General features: G+C 37.3%; 3 protein-coding genes and 1 non-coding gene across 4 annotated transcripts; 2 read left to right on the plus strand and 2 right to left on the minus strand.

The window, feature by feature from the left end:
* The first annotated feature begins 38 nt into the window (after positions 1-38).
* Positions 39-3,741, plus strand: LOC111806895 (large ribosomal subunit protein uL14x/uL14z/uL14y). Its single transcript, XM_023692414.2, has 4 exons — positions 39-197; positions 326-610; positions 2,789-2,830; positions 3,401-3,741. The coding sequence occupies exons 1-4, from the start codon at positions 185-187 to the stop codon at positions 3,481-3,483; spliced, it is 423 nt and encodes a 140-aa protein (XP_023548182.1). The 5' UTR covers positions 39-184; the 3' UTR covers positions 3,484-3,741.
* Positions 3,742-4,559: 818 nt separating this feature from the next.
* On the plus strand, positions 4,560-9,332 carry CESA4 (cellulose synthase A4). Its single transcript, XM_023692415.2, has 12 exons — positions 4,560-4,730; positions 4,837-5,032; positions 5,125-5,243; positions 5,328-5,397; positions 5,475-5,631; positions 6,079-6,691; positions 6,777-6,914; positions 7,013-7,138; positions 7,228-7,440; positions 7,534-8,049; positions 8,155-8,505; positions 8,611-9,332. Exons 1-12 carry the CDS (start codon positions 4,680-4,682, stop codon positions 9,190-9,192), a joined length of 3,132 nt encoding a protein of 1,043 aa, XP_023548183.2. The 5' UTR covers positions 4,560-4,679; the 3' UTR covers positions 9,193-9,332.
* A 156-nt stretch (positions 9,333-9,488) lies between these two features.
* Positions 9,489-11,642, minus strand: LOC111806897 (uncharacterized). Its single transcript, XM_023692416.2, has 4 exons — positions 11,315-11,642; positions 11,083-11,171; positions 10,083-10,914; positions 9,489-9,952 (listed from the first exon to the last, which is right to left on the minus strand). The coding sequence occupies exons 1-4, from the start codon at positions 11,411-11,413 to the stop codon at positions 9,869-9,871; spliced, it is 1,104 nt and encodes a 367-aa protein (XP_023548184.2). The 5' UTR covers positions 11,414-11,642; the 3' UTR covers positions 9,489-9,868.
* Positions 11,643-11,767: 125 nt separating this feature from the next.
* Positions 11,768-11,852, minus strand: TRNAM-CAU (transfer RNA methionine (anticodon CAU)). Its single transcript is given in 2 exon segments — positions 11,768-11,803; positions 11,815-11,852. It is a non-coding gene; the product is annotated as a tRNA-Met (tRNA).
* Positions 11,853-13,157: the final 1,305 nt, after the last annotated feature.

Below are 13,157 nucleotides of genomic sequence, written 5' to 3' on the forward strand. Positions count from 1 at the left end.
TTTGACGTCATAATGATAGAGGGGCATTTATGCTAAAAATGGTAGTTAATGGGGGTATTTATGTAAATATGAGCACCTTTGGCGGCACCCAAAACCCTAGAGCTCCATGCATATATATATATATAAACTAATGGTGATACATCTGTGCTAGCGGCCGCCGGAGAAACGCTGAAGTCCATCGGCAATGTCGAAGCGAGGTACTCTTCTCCTTCATTACTCCTTGTTTTCGCATGTTGTCTCATTGATCGAACTGAATTTAATTTGATGTTATTCTTCTTCGTTCTGTTTAATGCGTATGCTGGAACTAATTTAATTGCTACCACAGGAAGGGGAGGATCCGCTGGGAACAAGTTTCGGATGTCACTGGGTCTTCCAGTGGCTGCTACTGTCAACTGTGCCGACAACACAGGAGCTAAGAATCTCTACATCATTTCAGTGAAAGGGATCAAAGGCCGCCTCAATAGATTGCCATCCGCATGTGTTGGTGACATGGTTATGGCCACCGTCAAGAAGGGAAAGCCTGATCTCAGGAAGAAGGTCTTGCCTGCTGTCATTGTTAGGCAGCGCAAGCCATGGCGCCGAAAGGACGGTGTCTTCATGTATTTCGAAGGTTTTGCCTATTTCCGTCCTTTTCCTATTTTGTTTTTTTAGAGCTTTTGTTTGGTTTTCTTTTACTCCATTAGGCAGCGGTACATTGGATAGAGGATAACGCGTTTTCCTTACTGGGGTGGGAAGTTATGACTGTTGAAATTGAAGTATTGGGGATACTAATTATTGGGTTTGATATGAACTGAGAGACATCAATCATACAATATACTTCAATGATGATGTGAATAAAAGGTGGTCAAAATTATCAAAATATGTTTCAATTCATGCTACATTGAAGAAGAATAAAGTTTGATTGTTGTAAATTTTGGGTGGGTTATAATTTGGAGTAATTTAGAGTTATTGTATTTTAAGACTTTTTATTTCATTTCGGTTACATTTACATAATGGCTAATTATGGCCATAAAGTGTGAATGTTACAACTTTTGGAATGCCTTTAATAGTTTCATTTCGAGGCTATATAAAGCCATGTATGTTGTATTTGTAAGGTAGACTTGGAAAATATAGTAAAAGAAGCATTTGTGCTTTTCTTTAGCCGATGGCTAAGTTTTTTTTGCAATTCTATGTAGTTTAGATTGCATGTAGAATCATTCAAGCTCGACATGATCAATCTTGCTTGTGGAGTGATTCGAATCTCAAACAAGTGTTTGAGACATTTGATCAACAAGAGTCATTCAAGCTAGATATGATCGATCTTGCTTGTGGAGTGATTCGAATCTCAATCAAGTGTTCTTGCCTTGAGATATTCGATCAACAAGGTAATCCGAATCTTATTCCCCTTGTATTGATTCCTTATCTTATCATTTGGTATCAGAGCTTCAGGCTCAAGATCGGATATATGTTTCTTTTGCATTTTTTTTTTCAATTTGATTTTTATTTATTTTCATCTTTTTAGTTTTTAATCGACCCAGAGTTCAAAATTCAATCTTTGCTCTATTTAAAATTTTGAGAGGTGAGAATGAGAGCTTCATTTGTGTAACTGAGTGTAAAAGGAGTGTCCTAAAATTTCCTTGAGTGTATACTCGTGAGGAGAGTGTTGTGAGGTCCTTCGTATTTCCATAACTTATTTTTTGCAGCAAAGTTTCACAAATAGATTCGAGGACGAATCCTCTTGAAGAAGTGGAGAATGATATGAACTGAGAGACATCAATCATACAATATACTTCAATGATGATGTGAATAAAAGGTGGTCAAAATTATCAAAATATGTTTCAATTCATGCTACATTGAAGAAGAATAAAGTTTGATTGTTGTAAATTTTGGGTGGGTTATAATTTGGAGTAATTTAGAGTTATTGTATTTTAAGACTTTTTATTTCATTTCGGTTACATTTACATAATGGCTAATTATGGCCATAAAGTGTGAATGTTACAACTTTTGGAATGCCTTTAATAGTTTCATTTCGAGGCTATATAAAGCCATGTATGTTGTATTTGTAAGGTAGACTTGGAAAATATATAGAAAGAAGCATTTGTGCTTTTCTTTAGCCAATGGCTAAGTTTCTTTGCAATTCTATGTAGTTTAGATTGCATGTAGAATCATTCAAGCTCGACATGATCAATCTTGCTTGTGGAATGATTCGAATCTCAAACAAGTGTTTGAGATATTTGATCAACAAGAGTCATTCAAGCTAGACATGATCGATCTTGCTTGTGGAGTGATTCGAATCTCAATCAAGTGTTCTTGCCTTGAGATATTCGATCAACAAGGTAATTCGAATTTTACCCCCTTGTAGTTGATTCCTTATCTTATCAGGGTTTTTGGCGTAGTTTATCTCATTTAGCTTGTGAATATTCGTTCAGAGTTTGATTGTCTGATGTTGAATGACTTTTTATGAAGGCCTTTTGCTTTATTATTGTTCATGTTTCTTATTAGATTGAAAAAAGTTGCCTTTTTTTCGAAATATACATTTCTGATTATTCATTTCATTGATGAACATCTGCTTTGTTCTCTTTTGATGAGAATTTTATATCGGGAATGTTGACTGGGGACGTAGTAATACACTTCTACCTTTGTCCTCGAAGGAAAATGGACAATTGATTGTGAAATAGTGAATAGAATGATTAAAAATGCATATTTGTATTATTTGTCATGCTGGTTTTGCAAATGCCAATTTCTTACCACCACTATAACTTACCCTTCTGTTTTTCTTATATATATGCATTGTAATTTTTTTTTTCAGATAATGCTGGTGTGATTGTCAATCCCAAGGGTGAGATGAAAGGTAATGTTTATTTATTATCTATTTTTTAAAATATTAATTGTTTCTATACCCAGCTAAGTGTTTGGGTCAGCATGAAGGGTAGTGTCTTTCTGGTCTGTGAGTATAAAATGTTATGAATGCGTGACATGCCATGGAAGATGGCAATCATCATGAAGGACCGATGCAATTCTTGGTGGAGTTTCCTCAAATTAGTCTTTGCAGATTGTTTACCTAGAATATACAGTTTTAGCCTAATGGATGTGTTGGTGGTACGATAACAATAGTTAGAATAGAACGAAGGCGAAGTAGAGAAGAGAAATCCCAATTCCTAATTATTCTTGGTTTTATAAGTTCAACCTCATATTTTAACAATGAGCCTGCCTAGGGAATATGTAAAGTTTCAATTTATCTTCCAGTTTGGACATTGATCACACCACATAAGGGATTGACTTATTTATTAAATAAATAACTAATGATGCTTGATGAAACCTGGCTACTTTGGTTGGTTAGCACCCCTTCGCTAATTATCTCTTACAGGACACTGGCATGGGTAGTCACGAAGATCTATAACGACGCTGTATTTGATTGTAGGTTCGGCTATTACTGGCCCCATTGGAAAGGAATGCGCCGATCTTTGGCCAAGAATTGCAAGTGCTGCTAATGCCATCGTATGAGACAGATAATCGAAGCAATTATAGGTTGTGCCATGTTTTAGATTTTCTTCTGAAGTCTTCTTTTGGTTGGGTTTGCCTCTGCTTTGTTAGACAGATGCAGGCGCCTTTTTGAGGTTTTTTATTCTAATGGATTGCTAATGTCTTATTGCTGTTGCTTTGCTTTCTCCTCTCCGTTTTGGGAACCTTTTGCAGTTTTTGTTATAGATACGACGGACCATGTTTTATAACAATGGAGAAATATTAGGAAGTTTTGGTGCTGTTCTTGTCTGCTATATAATCATCTGTTTAGTAGTGTTCTGTTACTAAAAATACTGTTCAATGCCAAGCAACGCATGAATGCCCTTACGTTACTACAGAATTTAGATAAAATATTTTAATTGAAACTTGAAATACTTGAAACCGAAGGATTCCTTTAATGAGAATTTTGAAATATTAGTTTATTGGTAGCATGATTTTGTGGTTGGGTTGGATTGGATGACATTTTCAGAAGAGTTGATTGGTGATGGCTTGCCGTTCCAGTAAATGAGTAGTTATAGTAAAGCTTGACATGTACAAGCTAGAAAATCACTCCTATAGTTTCTATCACTTGTTATGCTTGGTTTAATTTCATCACTCGCCTCATATAAGCTTGACGATATTGTGTTTATACGAACATGTTCTCTTTTTTCTAGGTACTAATAGAAAAAGAGATTTTGTTTAAAAAACATGTTTTTCCTTAAGTTATTCCAAATGCACCAGTTTGACCATATATTCGTTCGAGAAGAGAGGAGTCGAGATGATCTCTAGAATGGATACATAGTTTATATTAGATCTCAATATTGTGTGCCATGTATATATATATATATAATGGCATATGGCGTAGAGAGATGCACACAGATATATATATATATATCTAGAGAGAGAGCGAGGCGCCTTTGAATTGAAGTCAAGGCAGGGCAAAGCAATTTTGAACCAAACCGTCCCTCTCTGCTACCTATCAGTACCTAACATGAAGTCTTTTTAACTCAACCCCAAACCCCAACCCCCAACCCAATGACTTCCCAACTCACAGTTTGGTATCATTCCCTTTTCTGCTCCCTTTCGAATCATTCTTACCCTTTAAAATATAACTCTTCCCTCCTTCCTTCCCATTTCCACTTATCCCTCTCCTTTCTTTACGGCCGCTCTCGTTTTGGTTTTGATCCGTCTCCAAAGATATGGCCGGCTTGGTCACCGGTTCCCAACACTATCCCCACGTTGCCAATGAGGTCAAACATATTATTCTTTCTGTTTTCTTGTTATATCTTATCTACGTAGTCTATCATATTTTTAACAGCTCTCTAAACTTAATGTGATATGTTTTGATGGGTGTAGAGTCATCGTGGACCTGCATCATCGATGAAAACGTGTCGAGTTTGTGGTGACGAAATTGGACTCAAAGATGATGGTAAAGTATTTGTGGCATGTCTTGTGTGTAATTTCCCTGTTTGTCGTCCTTGTTACGAGTACGAAAGGAGCGAAGGCAACAAGTGTTGTCCCCAATGCAACGCTCGCTACAAGCGTCATAAAGGTACACAACACCTTCGTTTCTTTCACTACGATCCTTCCACGGTTAAATCACTAATAAACTCAAAAACTTACTCGGATGAACACTCTTCTCAGGCTCGCCTAGAGTCATTGGTGACGACGAAGAAGCTGACGATGCAGACGATTTCGACGATGAATTCCCCATCAAACACCACAGTAATGATGAGTTCGAATCAAAACAGCCCAATCCTTCGGTAACGTAGACTTTCTTGGTGCATTGATTTGCAGAGCAAAAACAGAGGAAGTTGAACATCAATTGTGGGTTTTATGGCGTGCAGGAACACGATAACTACAAGCAGCAGAATTGGCATCAAAACGTCCATAGTTCCTTCTCAGTTGCAGGCAGTGGTATGATGAAATCCGGTTGTGTTTGTGGTTTCATAATTTGGATAATGAGTTCATGATTTGATTGTGGAATTGCGCAGTGAATGGGAAGGAGATGGAAGGCGAGAAGGAAAGTAATGGAAATGCTGAATGGAAGGAGAGAATAGATAAGTGGAAAGTGAGGCAAGAAAAGAGAGGGTTGGGGAACAAAGATGATGATGGAAGTAACCATGATCAACCCCTAGAAGATGACTTCTTGTAAGCCCGCCTCAACCCGAGCTCGGTTTCTCAATTTTTAAATTAACCGATCTATTAGATATAACCCGACACCAAACTATTATAAGATTCATTATTTTAAAAAAAATAGATACGTTAATGATCTATTAATCATAAAATTTGGTGAACACATTAAAAATAAATTTAAAAATTTAATCACCAGATAAACCTAACCAAAACTATTTTTATTTTCATTTTGGGTTCTAATTTTTATCTAAAATTTTAAATTATTTTTAGGTAGTTTTAAAATATTTACTAAATACTATGAAAATAATAATATAATAATAGTGTTTTTTTTCAAACATAAGTTAACCTATATATCATTAATTTAAATATTTTGTTTTTATAACTTTTAAAATAATATTTTGTTTCTATAAAATTAATAAATGGAAAATTTAGGTGGTAATTAGAAAAGAATGGCAATTGCAGATTGGCAGAAGCCCGGCAACCACTGTGGCGGAAAGTTCCAATATCGTCGAGCAAAATCAGTCCATATAGGATAGTCATAGTCCTCCGCCTCGTAATTCTTGCCTTCTTCTTCCGCTTTCGGATCTTAACTCCGGCCTACGACGCCTTCCCCTTGTGGCTCATCTCTGTCATATGCGAAATCTGGTTCGGCTTCTCCTGGATTCTGGATCAGTTCCCCAAATGGGCTCCCATCAACCGGGAGACCTACCTGGACCGGCTGTCCATGAGATTCGAGCGGGAGGGGGAGCCCAACAGCCTGGCTCCGATCGACTTCTTCGTCAGCTCGGTGGACCCTCTCAAGGAGCCGCCCATCATAACCGCGAACACGGTGCTGTCCATCCTGGCGGTGGACTATCCGGTGGACAAGGTGAGCTGCTACGTGTCGGATGACGGAGCGTCGATGCTGCTGTTTGACGCGCTGGCGGAGACGGCGGAGTTTGCTCGGAGATGGGTTCCGTTCTGCAAGAAGTTCAGCGTCGAGCCTAGGGCTCCGGAGTTCTACTTCTCACAGAAGATGGATTACTTGAAGGATAAGGTGCTGCCCAGTTTTGTGAAGGAGAGGAGGGCAATGAAGGTAAGGTTTGATTTGCTTTGATTAATGGTTTGATGGCATGCAATTTTGTGTAAACTGAAACTGAATTTGTGGTGATTTGGGGCAGAGGGAATACGAAGAGTTCAAGGTGAGGATCAACGCGTTGGTGGCTAAGGCTCAGAAGAAACCAGAAGAGGGATGGGTTATGCAAGATGGCACTCCATGGCCTGGAAACCTCACCCGTGATCATCCTGGCATGATACAGGTCCACCATTTTTGCTTATTTATTCTATGTATGAAATGAAATTCCATGCCTACTTTTTCTATGCTAATAAAAATCCCAACGTGTTTCTTGGTTTGCAGGTGTATCTGGGAAGTGAAGGTGCACTTGATGTGGATGGTAAAGAGTTGCCTCGTCTTGTATATGTTTCTCGTGAGAAGCGCCCTGGATATCAGCACCACAAGAAAGCTGGTGCTATGAATGCTCTGGTAAGTGTCTCCTCTCCTGCATCAAATCATTGATTGAAGTAAGGCTATGAACATGGACATGGAAGTTCTTATTGTGTTGGGTTCGACAGGTTCGAGTCTCTGCAGTCCTCACTAATGCACCATTCATCTTAAATCTGGATTGTGATCACTACGTCAATAATAGCAAAGCTGTAAGGGAAGCCATGTGCTTTCTAATGGACCCTCAGCTTGGAAAGAAACTATGCTATATTCAGTTTCCTCAAAGATTTGATGGTATTGATCGTCACGACAGATATGCTAATCGGAATATTGTGTTCTTTGATGTAAGTCGAAGTTATTTCGTATTAGTCATTTCTTTGTGCTTGATTAAAACTGCAAACAATTCATTATTGAGTGGATACTAACTACATTCGCAGATCAACATGCGAGGACTAGATGGAATACAAGGCCCAGTTTATGTTGGCACAGGATGTGTCTTCAACCGGCAGGCTTTATATGGATATGAACCACCAGTCTCTGAGAAAAGGCCGAAGATGACATGCGATTGCTGGCCTTCCTGGTGTTTCTGCTGCTGCTGCGGTGGTTCAAGGAAGTCGAAGACGAAGAAGAAAGGAGAAAGAGGTTTGCTTGGAGGCCTGTTCTCAAGGAAGAAGAAAATGATGGGGAAGAGTTATGTAAGGAAAGGGTCTGGACCAGTTTTTGATCTTGAGGAGATCGAAGAAGGATTTGAAGGTTACGACGAGTTGGAGAAGTCATCACTTATGTCGCAAAAGAATTTCGAGAAAAGATTTGGACAGTCGCCTGTTTTCATCGCTTCCACCCTTAAGGAAGATGGAGGTCTTCCAGAAGGAATGAACAGCACATCACTCGTTAAAGAAGCCATCCATGTGATAAGCTGTGGTTATGAAGAGAAAACAGAATGGGGAAAAGAGGTTCGTGGTCGAGGCCGATGGCATTAGCTTTTGTCGTTCTGTTTTGGAACTTCCATGTGAATTTAGCTAACATTTCCTGGTGAAACAAATATATTTGTTTTGCAGATAGGTTGGATTTATGGTTCGGTCACTGAGGATATTTTGACAGGATTCAAGATGCATTGTAGAGGATGGAAGTCAGTGTACTGCATGCCACAGAGACCAGCTTTTAAGGGTTCGGCTCCGATAAATCTTTCGGATCGTTTGCACCAAGTTCTGAGATGGGCATTGGGTTCTGTTGAAATCTTCCTCAGTCGACACTGCCCGCTGTGGTATGCTTATGGAGGAAAGCTAAAATGGCTCGAGAGGCTTGCCTACATCAATACTATTGTTTACCCTTTTACTTCCATTCCATTACTTGCTTACTGCACAATCCCTGCTGTTTGTCTTCTCACTGGAAAATTCATTATCCCCACTGTAAGTGATTCAACGCTGTTTTTTGTTGCATCTCTGCTCAATCAACAAAAGAATAACTAAAATTTATCATCTGCAAGTGCTAAAATATGCCTATATTTTCTGCAGTTGACGAACTTAGCTAGTGTCTGGTTCATGGCCTTGTTTCTTTCCATCATTGCGACGGCTGTACTGGAGCTTCGATGGAGTGAAGTGAGTATCGAGGACTTGTGGCGTAATGAGCAATTCTGGGTAATTGGTGGTGTCTCTGCACATCTTTTTGCAGTGTTCCAAGGCCTGCTCAAGGTCCTTGGTGGTGTAGACACCAACTTCACAGTTACAGCAAAAGCAGCCGACGACACCGAGTTTGGAGAACTCTATCTTTTCAAGTGGACAACCCTCCTTATCCCGCCCACCACTCTCATAATCTTGAACATGGTGGGAGTGGTTGCTGGAGTTTCAGATGCTATTAACAATGGCTACGGTTCATGGGGTCCTCTGTTTGGAAAGCTATTCTTTGCTTTCTGGGTCATTGTTCATCTCTATCCTTTCCTCAAGGGTCTGATGGGAAGACAAAACAGGACGCCCACCATTGTAGTTCTTTGGTCCGTGCTTCTTGCATCCATTTTCTCACTGGTTTGGGTGCGAATTGATCCCTTCCTGCCCAAGCAAACTGGTCCAGTCCTCAAACAATGTGGAGTCGATTGCTAGTCATGCTCCAATTCTCTCCTTTTTTCACTTCTTTTTGTTGGGTTGCCTCAGTTATGTTCAAATGTTTGAAGTTTTGAGATACATCCTTGTAGCCTTTATTGTTTGAATGAATACACAAGAACAGAATGAACTTCACTACAGCAATTTAGTAAAGCTAGTAATGTAAAACATAATCTCCCGAGCTTTCTGTTATGGCATTCTCAGGGAGTTGAATGGAGAAAATGAAACGACAGTTCTTTTCTAATTTGATCATCATTGATTCAAAAACGTACTACAACTTGAAATTCTAGCTCCAGAGTCCAAAATAGCTTAATTTCATGTAAAAACACACTAAAATTACATTTGAATATGTAGTTAGCACAAGTGGCAGCTTGTTGTAGGTTATAGGAATACAGTCCAGCAGGTTAAAACAAACAGTGGACAAATTGATTTACAAACAAATCAATTAAAAGTAAAGGCTTTTACACACAACCAAATAGAAGAAAAACAAACCGGTAACAATTGATTTACAAACAAACAAGTATAAGCAGACTTTACACAACCAAACAGAAGAAAATCAAACAATTGGCAACTGCTTCAGAGTTCGGAGTTCAGAGTTCAAAGCTCTAGTTTGTACGGAAGAATTGGTAATTTTCTGTTACCTCTCAAAAATTCAAATAACAGAGCTCCACCAGCTTCAAGCTTTAGCAACCCCTCTACTGTTCAAAGCTCTCTCCAGCCTTGTTTCAAATGGTGTAGAGTGCCAATTCACTGTCTTATCCTGCACCCACAAACAAAAAAGAACAACTTATTTCAGTCCCTCCACTTTTTAAGCGCCTGTTTGGAAGAATATTTTATGTGTTTAACAAGTCATTCCAAACAGACCATAAATTACGACTTCAAATCTATACCTCTCTATACTTGCTGGTTGTATTTGGTATTCCTTTAAACGAAGAGGCCGAATCACGGTCCTTATCACTCGCTCCCTGCCTCCTATATATACCAACATTTCGAACTACAGGCAACTCACTGTGGCTGCTGCTCTGTGAGCTCGATCCTTGCAACGTGCTGCTTTTCACTGGAGTAACAGTGGCTTCTAAAGCCATTGTTGTAGTAATCTTACTCACTGGTGTTGCTTCTGATGAAGCCAACCAGTTAGAAAGGCTGGCATCAACACACAGTTCCTGACTAGCCTTGGAACTGTATGGAAACTCCTCGCCTGTTGATTCTTGTTCCAACTCCAGATTCTCTTTCTGAGGTGTTGACGGCAATGCGCTCTTTGATTTCACAGCATTCCATTGAGAGAGATTTTCAACTGGTTTCAGTACCGGACAAACATAAGCAGTCCTATGCCTCACATTTGTGGGGTTAAGCCGGGAAACACTCATCGAGCTATCAGCCACAGATGAACTTTCCTTCATTGATTCAACCGTTCCAAATTCATCATTTTCATCTCTACCAAGATGACTATCAAAAACGTCGTCCTCATCATCACTATCCTTACAGTTCCTGTATCGATGAACTGGAGGGAAAGATGATCTGAAGTTGGGATTGAGAGGAACAACAAAATCTTCAGATGAAGATTCAGGTTTGCTTGATTTTTCCACACTGTCTTCCTCCAGGTCCTGATTCATCCCATGAACTGAAGCAACATCTTCCTGGGGTAAAACAACATGCTCATGCTCATGGGGTTTCACAGAAGTTACTTCCTCTGTGGTACTGATGTTCAATGACCCATCACGCCTATTCATATCATCAAAAGCCATATTATTCTCATTTCTAACCAAAAACCAAAATCAAAACATACCCCAATAGTATGCCAACTTTGGTTTCAAAAAACGTTCCATTCATTTTTGTATCATTTAACAAACAAAACAAAAAAAAGTTACACTTCGAATTTGAAGTACTAACCGAGCTTCAACCGGATGCAAGGATTTTTTGTTTGAGTCAACAGGCAACGTGTGAAGAGAAGATTGTCCGGGTTTAGGAATCTCATTCCTCTGCAACAAAGCAACAAAGCAACATCCAAATTAGTTCCATCGCGATAAAGAAACGAGGAGAAAATAGTCATAAAGATGGAAATTCTTGCCGATTTTCTAGGGTTTTGTCGAAAATTTCCAAATGAATGATGAAGATTGCTAACCTGAATGGTGGATCGGTGGTCTGTATGCCGCGATTTGCGATGATTCTTGAGGCGTTTGGGATCTTTGGATGAACCAAAGCAAGCAAAAAAGCAACCCATCGCTTTGTAATTCAGAAACCCTATAGCTACGTGTATTTGTTTGGCGCAAAATGCGCAGTAATCGCTTGGAAGAAGAAGAGGAAGAAGAAGAAGAAGAAGAAGAAGAAGAGGAGGATTCGGCTAATGGATTTTCATGGAAGATTCTCCTTCTCGTTGGAAAGGGGAAAAAGTGGTCTGGAAATTTGAAGTTTGGGCTGAGAGCTTACGGTTTTGTGTGATTAATTTTAACTTAATTGGTATTATTCTCTGAGTAAGTGACCGTTGGGGATCGCATCATTCATATTGGAAGTCTAACAACCGGAGCCTGAAAAAAAAAAAAAAAAAAAAAAAAAAAAAAGAAGGAAAAATAACTATTGGGGTGAGAGAGGCTCGAACTCTCGACCTCAGGATAACTCAGAAGCTATGAGACCTACGCGCTAGCCAACTGCGCCACCACCCCTTTGATCTTTAATTCGCACTTTTTAAACTTGGTTTCTATTTTCTTATTCGATAGGAATAATAGAGATTAATTTAAAAGTCGATCCAAAATTAATAATTTAATTATTACCGTTTGACTTTGAAAAAAAATTTAATAATTAATAGGGAGGTTAAATGCCGGAATATATATATACCTAAATAATTTCTACCTTTTATTGATTTTTTAATCTGTTAAATAAATATTTTACCTCAACATTCATTAAACGTAATATGGATAACAAACCCGTTTAATTTAATTAATAATTAAATAAGTACCAAATAATTAGAAATTAACAATAGATAATAACAAATTTATATTAAATAGATAAAATAATATAAAAATATTAATTCTAAATGTAATAATTTATTAAGTCTAAACAATGGTTACTTGTATAAAGAACTCAATATAATTAAGCATGTTTGGTTCAAAGTAATCCTTAAGAAATTTACCTAATTTGACACTCTCTAATTTTAAATTAGGTTAAAAAAGATTTAGAGTATTAAATCATTATGAAAAGTCAAAATTTGACTTATAATTTTAAATATTATTTTTTTCATAAAACAAATGGTTTGTTGAGTTGACAATTGTAAATTAAAAAAAAATACTTAATTAATATATTATGTTTGAACCTTTCAATTATCTAAAATAATTTTTCTTCAATAATATAAATAAATAAAACTATTTTCCTTATATTTGAAAATGGAAACTTATCCTTGATTTAAAAAACTAAAAATTAAAAAAAATAATAAAAAAGTAAGTTGATTTTGGAGAGAGAAGGTTTCACACCATTTAATTATTTATTATTTGAATGGAAATAAAAACAACTCAACGCAATTTATTAAGAAAAATTAATAGCTTTAATCACTGCTTATCCCTCACTATTTATTATTTAAGCGGCAGTTTACATTTAAGCCATCCATTTATAAAAATACCACCAAGTTTTTAAAAACAAATAAATAAATAATACTTTTTTAAAAATAAAATGAAAGTAATTTATAAGTTTTTTTTTTTAATTATTATTTAAGTTGATAAGTATAATATTTTATTAGATAACGTGATAATCTTCTAATAAAATCTGTTACTATTTGTTAATATAATAAAATTTCCGTAGGATCTCGATAAATTCTTTGAAAATTTAATAATGATGTATACTTGATTGTCGCTCTAATAAAATTATACCAATATTTTTAGTTGAGTTAATAATTAAATAACTATTTCCACTTAGACTTGGTAAAATTAGTCCAAATAAGTATGCTAGGGACAAAAGATCCAATTCTATGAAATCTA

Source organism: Cucurbita pepo, chromosome 12 (assembly GCF_057944985.1).
Source record: "Cucurbita pepo subsp. pepo isolate OVF chromosome 12, ASM5794498v1, whole genome shotgun sequence".
NCBI classification, from domain to species: Eukaryota; Viridiplantae; Streptophyta; class Magnoliopsida; order Cucurbitales; family Cucurbitaceae; genus Cucurbita; species Cucurbita pepo.

Bases quoted from the DNA above. Each gene is read 5' to 3' on its own strand.
- LOC111806897 (XM_023692416.2), bottom strand. From the start codon at position 11,413: ATGGGTTGCTTTTTTGCTTGCTTTGGTTCATCCAAAGATCCCAAACGC. The intron at 11,172-11,314 runs GTTAGCAATCTT...GCTTTGTTGCAG, and splicing joins ACCACCGATCCACCATTCAG to AGGAATGAGATTCCTAAACC. The intron at 10,915-11,082 runs GTTAGTACTTCA...TGATATGAATAG, and splicing joins TTGCATCCGGTTGAAGCTCG to GCGTGATGGGTCATTGAACA.
- CESA4 (XM_023692415.2), top strand. From the start codon at position 4,680: ATGGCCGGCTTGGTCACCGGTTCCCAACACTATCCCCACGTTGCCAAT. The intron at 6,692-6,776 runs GTAAGGTTTGAT...GATTTGGGGCAG, and splicing joins AGGAGAGGAGGGCAATGAAG to AGGGAATACGAAGAGTTCAA. The intron at 7,441-7,533 runs GTAAGTCGAAGT...CTACATTCGCAG, and splicing joins GGAATATTGTGTTCTTTGAT to ATCAACATGCGAGGACTAGA.
- LOC111806895 (XM_023692414.2), top strand. The intron at 611-2,788 runs GTTTTGCCTATT...TTTTTTTTTCAG, and splicing joins TGTCTTCATGTATTTCGAAG to ATAATGCTGGTGTGATTGTC. The intron at 2,831-3,400 runs GTAATGTTTATT...ATTTGATTGTAG, and splicing joins TCCCAAGGGTGAGATGAAAG to GTTCGGCTATTACTGGCCCC.